Source organism: Jaculus jaculus, chromosome 4, assembly GCF_020740685.1.
Source record: "Jaculus jaculus isolate mJacJac1 chromosome 4, mJacJac1.mat.Y.cur, whole genome shotgun sequence".
Classification (NCBI taxonomy): domain Eukaryota; kingdom Metazoa; phylum Chordata; class Mammalia; order Rodentia; family Dipodidae; genus Jaculus; species Jaculus jaculus.
The window spans coordinates 160,355,319-160,365,885 of NC_059105.1; the positions used below are offsets into that span (position 1 = coordinate 160,355,319).

The 10,567-nt window shown below is 41.4% G+C and overlaps 1 protein-coding gene across 1 annotated transcript in view; it reads right to left on the reverse strand.

The window, feature by feature from the left end:
- Positions 1 to 10,288, reverse strand: part of Slc15a2 (solute carrier family 15 member 2) — a 44,298-nt gene extending 34,010 nt beyond the window's left edge. Inside the window, exons 1-3 of the mRNA XM_045148304.1 lie at positions 10,044 to 10,288; positions 7,161 to 7,248; positions 5,769 to 5,910 (exon numbers count right to left, since the gene is read on the reverse strand). Coding sequence (XP_045004239.1) covers positions 5,769 to 5,910; positions 7,161 to 7,248; positions 10,044 to 10,148 — 335 coding nt within the window. The 5' untranslated portion in view covers positions 10,149 to 10,288. The remainder of the gene's footprint in view (positions 1 to 5,768; positions 5,911 to 7,160; positions 7,249 to 10,043) is intronic.
- Positions 10,289 to 10,567: the final 279 nt, after the last annotated feature.

The window sequence follows — 10,567 nt, forward strand, 5'->3', positions numbered from 1 at the left end:
GGTCAGAATGAACTCTAAGTAAATAGGAGTGACTATTGCAAAGGACTTTCTCGAAACAGGCACCAAGATATACAGAGAAGCAAAGCGTTTTGAGGTTTAACATGGGTAACTTGGACTTAGGCTAAGTGGAATCCCCACACCAGTTTCTATTTGGACACTTTACCGAAGAAAAGGAAGTTCCTGGGACTTAGGCTGTGCAGTGACAAAGGTCAGGCAGGTGATATGAACTTCCTGTTGAGATGTTTCCCAAGGAAATCGAATGGTGATTAAGAAGCAGCAGAGTAAGGAATTCCAATAGGAACATACATAGAGATACATATATCGAGACTATAGTATGCACCACTTTTGGTTTGTTGTTTTTTATTTTTTTAATTTTATTATTATTTATTTATTTTTGGGTTTTCAAGATAGGGTTTCACTCTAGCCCAGGCTGACCAGGAACTTCCTATGTAGTCTCAGGGTGGCCTTGAACTCATGGTGATCCTCCTACCTCTGCCTCCCGAGTGCTGGGATTAAAGGTGTGCGCCACCACACCAGGCTCTTTTATTTGTTTATTTGAGAGAGAGAGAGATAGACAAAAAGAGACAGGTAGAAAGAGAGAATGGGTGTGTCAGGACCTGTAGCCACTGCAAACAAACTCCAGACACATGCACCACCTTGTTCATCTGGCTTACATGGGTCCTGGGGAATCAGACCTGGGTCCTTTGGCTTTGCAGGCAAGTGCCTTAACTGCTAAGTCATCCCTCCAGCCCAGTCTTGCTTTTATTTTATCTTTATTTTATTATTTATTTTATTTTGATGAAGGGTTTTGCTGTAGCCAAGGCTGACCTGGAATTCACTTTGGCCTTGAACTCAAGATGGCCCTTCTACCACTCCCTCTGGAATTAAAGGTGTGTGCTACCACACCCAGCCTCTTTGTTTTTTTAAATAATGATCAAAATAAATAAACAAATAACTTGACACTAACATCCTGGCCTCCTGTTACCCTCTCAGTAAGGTTATAGAAATAATAAGCCAATACTCCTCACTTCTTCCTAGCATAGGGATGTCTTTATACCAAAGTCAGGGATTCTGAGAGCCCATTTCTGTTAATGTAACATTGAATCTGGGATAGAAAACAGAGAAATGATTCTAGAAGTTGTTAACACATAATCTTTCTTACTTTCCTTAGCTAGTGAGGGGAAGAAGGCTACCATTTCAAATGCAAGGAAGGAAGGGAAGGAGAAGCCAGCTCCAACTTAGAAAAATCAGAAGTGTAATGGGAAGGAATAGGAAGTGTTTATATCACTGAATTGCTGTCATCAATCTATTTGCCTATGTGGGCTCACACAGGCACATATGTGGTGCATGCCTTTAATGCTGCCACTCAGAAGGCAGAGGTAAGAGGATCACTCAGTTTGAAGCCACTCTGACACTATAAAGTGAATACCAGGTGGGCTTGGGCTACAGTGAGATCCTACCTCAAAAAAACAAAAAAGGGGCTGGAGAGATGGCTTAGCAGTTAAGCGCTTGCCTGTGAAGCCTAAGGACCCCGGTTTGAGGCTCGGTTCCCCAGGTCCCACGTTAGCCAGATGCACAAGGGGGCGCACGCGTCTGGAGTTTGTTTGCAGAGGCTGGAAGCCCTGGTGCGCCCATTCTCTCTCTCTCCCTCTATCTGTCTTTCTCTCTGTGTCTGTCTCTCTCAAATAAATAAATAAATAAATTTTTTAAAAAAAAAAGGGGGGGGAAAAGTGCTTTGTAGTTAAAAAAATTTTGCAATTACAAAGTTCATAGCATTTTTTTTTTTCAGTTTAGAGGCGAAGAAGACCAAAGGCAGTAATAATTAATGGCAGCTGGATTTAGTATTAAAAAAGAGTAAATGAGGGCTGGAGAGATGGCTTAGCGGTTAAGCACTTGCCTATGAAGCCTAAGGAACCCGGTTCAAGGCTCGATCCCCTAGGACCTACATTAGCCAGATGCACAGGGGGTGCACGCATCTGGAATTTGTCTGCAGTGGCTGGAAGCCCTGGTGTGCACATTCTCTCTCTTTCTCTCTGCCTCTTTCTCTGTCTGGTGCTCTCAAATAAAATAAATAAAAATAAAACCAAAAAAAAAATTAAAAAAAAGAGTAAATGTGAGTGGTATTTTATATATAGAATTAGTAGAAAATGACAGTTGATTGCATGTGGGGGAAGAGAAACCAGGATAAAAGAACCTAAATTAATATCAATATGCAGATGTAATGCATAGTAGAGTTTGAATTGAAGATACAACCATTTGAGGAGCTACCTGCATATAACTACAATAGACTAAAGGGCTGGAGAGATGGCTTAGTAGTTAAGGTGCTTGCCTACAAAGCCAAAGGATCCTGGTTCGATTCTCCAGGATCCATGTAAGCCAGATACACGAGAGGGTGCATGACGCATCTGGAGTTCATTTGCAGTGGCTGGAGGCCCTGGCATGCCCGTTCGCTCACTTTCTCTCTCTCTCTCTTTTTCTCTCTCAAATAAATAATATATTTAAAAAATAAATAAAATAGACTAAAACCTCTGGAGAAAGAAAATTAAGTGAAAATCATTACTGAGGGAAATCTTGCATTCAGGAAAGTGAAGTAAATAAAACAAGGAGGTAGATACAGAACAATCCAGAGATGGAGAAAGAGAATGAGAAAATGTAGTGTGTTAGAGAAAGCCCAGAAAATTTCAAGAACATAGAAATGACAAACAGGATGAAATGACAAAAATAAGTTCAAAATAAATAAATAAGTAAGAATTTAGAAAAGGGGCTGGAGAGATGGCTTAGTGGTTAAGCACTTGCCTGAGAAGCCTAAGGACCCCGGTTCGAGGCTTGATTCCCCAGGACCCAAGTAAGCCAGATACACAAGGGAGAGCACGCGTCTGGAGTTCATTTGCAATGGCTGATAGCCCTGGCACGTCCATTCTCTCTCTGTGTCTGTCTCTCTCTGTCTCTTTGTCCCTCTCAAATAAATCAATGAAAATAAACAAAAAGGCCAGGGGGATTTGTTAACCAGTATTCTGGAAAATCTCAGTAGGAAGAGATGATTTATACTCCGCCCATTGTACTGACCACAATTTTCTATTAAAACTATTTGAATTTGAACAGTGAGGACAGGAATCATGTATAATTCGTCTCTTTATGCCCCATGGTCTTCTGGACAGCAAATATTTTAATTGGATCAAGTTGAATTGACTTGAATTGTGTTCTTTTACATTACATGTCTGACGTGATCACGAAGAATGAGAAAGAAAGGCTACGCACAGAGATGATTCTTCTTTAAATTCAGGGGTAGTGACAGGCAGTAGGAGAAAGAAGAAGGGGGAAAACTTCCAAGATATTTGCTTCTTTGTTAAGAGAAAATTTGAAATTTCGCCAAAAGGAGTATTGAGGGTACAGAGATGCTAAATAACATGCACAAATTCATCAAGTTACACACTTAATACTTTTGGTATACTTTATGCATGTTATGCTTTATTAAAGACAAGTTTTTGAGAGGCTGGGGTTCAGCTGTGGTTTGCATGAAGTCCTAGGTTTGGTCTTAGCACCACATAAACTAAGCAGGGCGGTGCACGCCTGTAATCTCGGCACTCGGGAGATAGAGGCAGGAGGATCAGAGGTTCGAGGTCACTCTCAGTTACACAGTGCATCCAAAGCCAGCATGGTTTCATGAGGCTCTGTCTATAAATAATGAATAAATGGGCTTTAAAGTTCTTTTTTCTTGTTAAATCTCAAGCAAGATTGTTGAGAGGGCAAGTAGACTAAACTAGATTAAAACCTCTGAAACAGGAAGCTATTGCTTACTAAATCCTGAAACTGTACTTCTTCAATCTTAAAGGAAGTTATTTGAAAGATAAATAAACCTGCAATGTCAGTCTTTATCATACAAATGAATAAATAGACCACAGCTTTACTTTTTTTTTGTTGTTTGGTTCTACACATAGTGCCAATTTCCACCTGGAGAACTTGGTGATTATCATGTCATAGATAGCAAATGTAATCACCTGCCCATCATTCCTCTATATAGTTAACTGACTGGGATTGGTACTGAATTGGGTCTCTAGATATATATTAGGTATTATTAAATACTTTTGAGCATATATATGTCAAATTGAGATATAAATCAGTATTTGCAGTTAGGATTCCTTCAGACACTAGATCTACAAAATTCCCTTAGAAAATATTTCATCGTCAGACTACTTCAGAAAAACACTACCTACCTACCTTAACTTTCTCTTGGAGATTTTTACAGTGCATGCTAACTACTTAGAGACTATATGAAGTTATATAGTAGGAAAATACTTTCAGGGTTGTTCAGCCTAGAATTTTTCCAAACTTATTTGATCATGAAAGCTTTATTCTCCCACATAATCCATTATATCCTATACAATAAGGCTTGTACTTTGAGAAATGCTACTTCAGACAAATCTATGAGTACCAAAGCCATAGAAAATTAATAGATAATGGGCATCTAAGGTCATTCTCTAGCCTATAAGGGTAATGTTATTGAAGACAATGGTGACATTATACCACATCCCTTGGCACCATTTATGGGATCTTAAAAGATACTGAACGGAATGGACTACTGTTTTAAATTAACTCATGAGAATTATTATATTCTTCAGAAGGAAGCTACAGAAAGGGACTAGGAGAGAAACACAGATGGAAAAGAGCTAAAAAGAAGGACTCATGACAAGATGCTGAAGGAAGAGCCAGGCATGGTGGTGCACGCCTTTAATCCCAGCACTCGGGAGGCAGAGGTAGGAGGATCACCATGAGTTCGAGGCCACCCTAAGACTATATAGTGAATGCCAGGTCAGCCTGGGCTAGAGTGAGACTCTACCTCAAATAAATAAATAAATAAATAATTTTTTTTTTTTAAAAAAAAGATGCTGAAGGAGGTACAGGACAGGTCAACCTGGAGACGACATGGAGAAAGTGCCAGTAACCGCTTTAACGTCACTGCAATTGTAAATATGCTGGTGGGTACCAATCTTTATCCTCACTGACAATAAAAACAAGATCTGGGGCTGGAGAGATGGCTTAGCTTAGTTAAGGCATTTGTCTGCAAAGCCAAAGGACTCAGGTTCGATTCCCCAGGACCCACGTTAGCCAGATGCACAAGGGGGAGCATGCATCTAGAGTTTGTTTGCAGTGGCTGGAGGCCCTGGCTCATTCATTCACTCTGTCTCTTTCTCTCCCTCTTTCTCTGTCAAGTAAATAGTAAAATATTTTCAAAAAGCTAGATTTTGTCTTAAACTATAGGGTGAAGACTAAAATCAGATTTTAAAGGGGAACTCTTTTTTTTTTTTAGTTTATTTATTTGAGAGCGACAGACACGGAGAGAAAGACAGATAGAGGGAGAGAGAGAGAATGGGTGCGCCAGAGCTTCCAGCCTCTGCAAACGAACTCCAGACGCGTGTGCCCCCTTGTGCATCTGGCTAACATGGGACCTGGGGAACCGAGCCTCGAACCGGGGTCCTTAGGCTTCACAGGCAAGCGCTTAAGCGCTAAGCTATCTCTCCAGCCCTTAAAGGGGAACTCTTGATTGAAGAAATAAGAAACATTAGGAAAAAAACTGACATGGAAAGTAATATTTGTGTGTGTGTGTGTGTGTGTGTGTGTGTGTGTGTGTGTGTGTGTGTATGTTGTCAGCACTGGACTTATTTGCCATACATACAGGTGCCTTGTTATTCTTTGGAGGGAAGAGGTTGGAAGTGATGGCTTTCTGCACAATGACTCCGTGAAGCTTCTGGGGCCATAACCCGCCTTACTTGTATTTGCCCAGCCAGGAATCGGCGATGGCTGCTCCCAGGATGGGAGTGAAATAGCAGAGGCTGCTGAACGCGTGGTACACTGACGTGGAGGTGTCTTCATTCCAGTGCAGGAAATACAGGAAGTATAGGGTCAGCACAGCTGGGATGACACGAAACAAACAAACAAAAAAAGATAGATTCATTCCAATGACCTGTGGTGAAATGCATTTGTTCTCTGTCTGTGAAGGTAAACTTGGCCTGTATCACTTCCATGAGTGAAATTACTGAGAAGTAAGTGGCACCAGGTATACAAGTCAGGCTCATGTGGGAATTAGGAGAGTCAATGAGGCTATGCTGTGTGCACAAATGCAGTGCCCCTCCCTGCAGACCATGTATCCATAGAGAAATAATCATGTAGGCCAGTAAGGAAGTTCACATGACACTACCATTACCTCTTCCTTCTGCTTCCCAGAATCATCTAGTTCAAAGGTCGGAAGTTCCACTTTTATTCTTTTGTTTGTTTGGTTGGCTGGTTTTCAAGGTAGGGTCTCACTCTAGCCCAGGCTGACCCACTGTATAGTCTCAGGGTGACCTCAAACTCACAGCCATCCTCCTACCTCTGCCTCCCAAGTGCTGGGACCCAAGGCATGCACTGCCATAGCCAGCCTCACTTATATTCTTTTTTTTTTTTTTTTTTTTGAGGAAGCCCAACAGACTGGACTTGTTTTTTTATGTGAGAGAGCAAAAGGGAGAGTCTCAGAGAGAGAGAGAGAGAGAGAGGGAGAGAATTCTTTTTTAAAATTTTTTTTTTGTTCATTTTTATTTATTTATTTGAAAGTGACAGAGAGAGAGGGAGAGAAAGAGACAGACAGAGAGGTAATGGGCACGCCAGGGCTTCCAGCCACTGCAAACAAACTCCAGACGCATGCACCCCCTTATGCTTCTGGCTAACATGGGTCCTGGGGAATCGAGCCTTGAACTGGGGTCCTTAGGCTTCACAGGCAAGCACTTAACCGCTAAGCCATCGAGAGTGTTCTGGTTCTGTCAGGCCTTTTGTTTTTGTTTTTATTTTTTATTTTTTTATTTTTCAAGGTAGTGTCTTGCTCTAGCCCAGGCTGACCTGGAATTCACTATGCAGTCTCAGGGTGGCTTTGAACTCATGGCGATCCTCCTACCTCTACCTCCCAAGTGCTGGGATTAAAGGCTTGCACCACCACGCCAGGCTTCTGTCAGGTCTTTTTGATCTTGAGTTATTAAGGAAAAATCTTATGAGGCATTTACTCTCATGGCCAAAGGAAAGGACCAATTTGTACCAAGGCAGAAAGGATGAAAAAGGGGAAAACAAGTACATACAAGGAGACCAGGCTGCTGCACACATGCTGTTTAGAAGACTCTGAGACACGGAATTACCTTTCATGCCATAATAGGAGAAACGCTCGCAGAATTCATTCACCACAATGAAGGCAATGCTCAGGGGATATTTGGAGCCACAGATTTTCTGTGCAACAGAAAGGCAACAGTTCGAGCATGAGCAGTTTTCCCTTCCAACCACTAAGTTTTATTCCACAATAAAAGTCCACCCCTTCTCCTTCCTTCTTCCAGAAGGAGGTCTCGTGATGTTGCCAAGCTAACCTCCACTTTGCGATCCTCCTACCGCAACCTCCCAAGTAGCTCAGATTACTGGCGTGCCCCACCATGTCTCATTAAACTCACGTATTTTTAATCATTACATGTTGGTTAATATGGAACAGTGGTCGTTTCATAAAACAGCTAGTGCCACACTAAATCTGCTTCAATTGCTGATTTGGGAGTAAAAGAAACCGATCTGAATATTACCTTTTGTTATTGATTTATTTAACATGAAATTGCTCAGACATTACTTGACTCAGACCTTCTCTGTTCTCATACACCCTGCATGAAAGCCTAGGGCTCTAGGCAAAAGGATGCTCGTATTTATCACTAGGAGCAGAATGAGGAGAGGGTCTATGGAACACTTGATACAGACTGATCCCTTTTGTCTTCACCTGTCATGTACCCCACTCTGGGAGGGAACACTGGCAGTACTATAGAAATGACAGCTTCAGATTAGACTGCCAAAGGCAGACATAGAGCCCGATACAGACTGCCGAGATTCCTAAAGGAAGGTGATTGGTCATGAAATTAAGTGTCCACTAATGAGGGTCTATAACCTTCTTTTATAAAAAAAAATATTTTATTTATTTATTTGACAGAGAAAGAGGGAGAGAGAGAATGGGCGTGCCAGGGCCTCCAGCCACTGCAAACAAATTCCAGATGTGTGCGCCCCCTTGTGCATCTGGCTGACGTGGGCCCTGGAGAATTGAACCTGGGTCCTTAGGCTTCACAGGCAAACGCCTTAACCACTAAGCCATCCCTCCAGCCCTATAACCTACTTTAAATATTTTATTTGTTTATTTGAGAGAGAGGCAGACAGAGAGTGGGCCTTCAGCCACTGCAAACGAACTCCAGATGTATGTACCACCTTGCACACCTGGCTTACATGGGTTCTGGGGAATTGAACCTGGATCCTTTGGCTTTGTAGGCAAAGTGCCTTAACCGCTAATCCATCTCTCCAGCCCTTTATAACCTTCTCATTATAATCCAGGACACTAGAATAAGTATGCTATTTCATGCATCATGTAAGTCAGAATATAAAGAGAAGGTCATATTTTAGCTGGGTGCGGTGACACACACCTTTAATCCCAGCACTCAGGAGGCAGAGGCAGGAGGATTGCTATGAGTTCAAGCCATCCCGAGAGTACATAGTGAATTCCAGGTCAGCCTGGACTAGAGCGAGACTCTACCTCGAAAAACCAAAAAAAATAAATAAATAAAAGAATTTCATTTTACTTCAAATCCCTTCCCAATATAATAGCTCAGCTAACATGAGGGGATAGAGATAGTCTGTTCTTGGGGGCATTCATTCTTATCATGAGATTTATATTGCTGTACCTCGTTATTAGTATTCTTGAAAATGAGATGATTGGGCTGGAGAGATGGCTTAGTGGTTCAGGCGCTTGCCTGAAAAGACAAAGGACCCAGGTCCAATTTCCCAGGACCTACATAAGCCACATGCACAAGCTAGAGCCTGCATCTGGAGTTTGCTTACAGTGGCTGGAGATCCTGGCATGCCCATGCTCTTTCTCTCTATCTGCCTCTTTCTCTCTCTCACTTTCTCAAATAAGTAAATAAAAAAATTAAAAATGTTTAATGAAGCCAGGCAAGGTGGTGCACGCTTTTAATTCCAGCACTCGGAAGGCAGAGGTAGGAGGATCACTGAGGTTGAGGCCACCCTAAGACTACATAATGAATTCCAGGTCAGCCAATGCTAGAGTGAGACCCTACATCAGAAAAAAAAAAAAAAAAAAAGTTTAATGAGATAATTGATGAAATAGATATAATAAACGAATGTATTCATTTAACCAATATAAATATGCATAAACAACTTTCTCAAATATAAATACATGCTAACATATGATAATAATTTGCTTGCAGAGATTCAATAAACTGGCTTTGTATCTTGCCAGTTTACAACTTGAGTGCTATGCAACCTGGAATTTACTGTCATAAGCTATTCACACAGTCACCAACTGTGTTAACATAATGATGCTATTTCACTATTTGTGCCTCTGTGTCTCAGTTCTGCTATTCCAAAGAAACGAAGAACACCCCCACTTGGCTGACATAAATAGCTCAGCAAATGTAGCTATTACTATAACCTCTCAGTGTAGAAGATTTTGCTATGATATGAAGAAGCTTGAATGAGATAATACATTTGGAAGTGTTTTAACATATATAGTGCAAGACACGTCTTTCTTTCTCTATTCAATCTCCCACTGTAAAGTGGGAACACGTAGCAACAGAGAGTGACTCTATTCTCAAACTGTTGGTGTCCAAAAGAAGTACACAGGGGAAACTAAAGGCTGAGTTTTCATATTGGTAGACAGAACAATCACACACAGTTCTCCAGACAGGAATGCTTGCCAAGTTTCCCTGGACATTCAAATTGCTTTTTCTCCTCCAAGGAAACTCAGAATGTGCAACGAAAAGCTTCGAGTTCCTACTGACGACCTCTGACTACCTAAACCTACTGTTTGCTCTCTTTAAGCAAAAGAAGCTTCTGTTTTAAAGTGATTTTTCAGGTGAATTCTAATTCCAAAGAGAGAATAGTTTTTATGCCCTAACAAAGCTCAGCATGAGGTTCTAGAAGCCAAAGAGGAAAGACGAACAAATAAGGCTATGACTATCAGGTATAAGCTGAATGTAGGAACTTACCGGTGATGGCTTTTGTGGAGGGCTGGGAGGTCTAGGCAGTACCTCTTCAGTGGAAACAGGTGAAAAAAGTGTTTCTTTGGACTCATTTTTCTGGAAAGGATTCATGACTGGTTCCTTACTCTCTCTCTCTCCTCAAGCATTTGGCTTCAGTAGGCAGTTAGGACAGCTGCCAGCCCACAGTGAAAAAGGGGACTCGCGGGAGGAGGGATGACTCCAGCAGCCAGGTTTAACCCTGTGGGTGTCAATTAGTAGCTGCCTGAATCAGAGCAGATAAGGGCGCTATAGGAAAGAGAGTTGAAGTGCTAGTTCAGAAGAATGATTATGTAAAAGGTAAGGCACGGGGAAGCACGCCACAAGTCACAAGGTGGAATGAAACAATGCCAGAGAAACGATATGGTTGTCTGTTGAAAAATTATCTTTGTACGTGAGTTCAACATACATGCAAACATATACTATATACATACTAAATATATAAATATATATGTATATGCATATGCATATATGAATGATATATAATGTATATG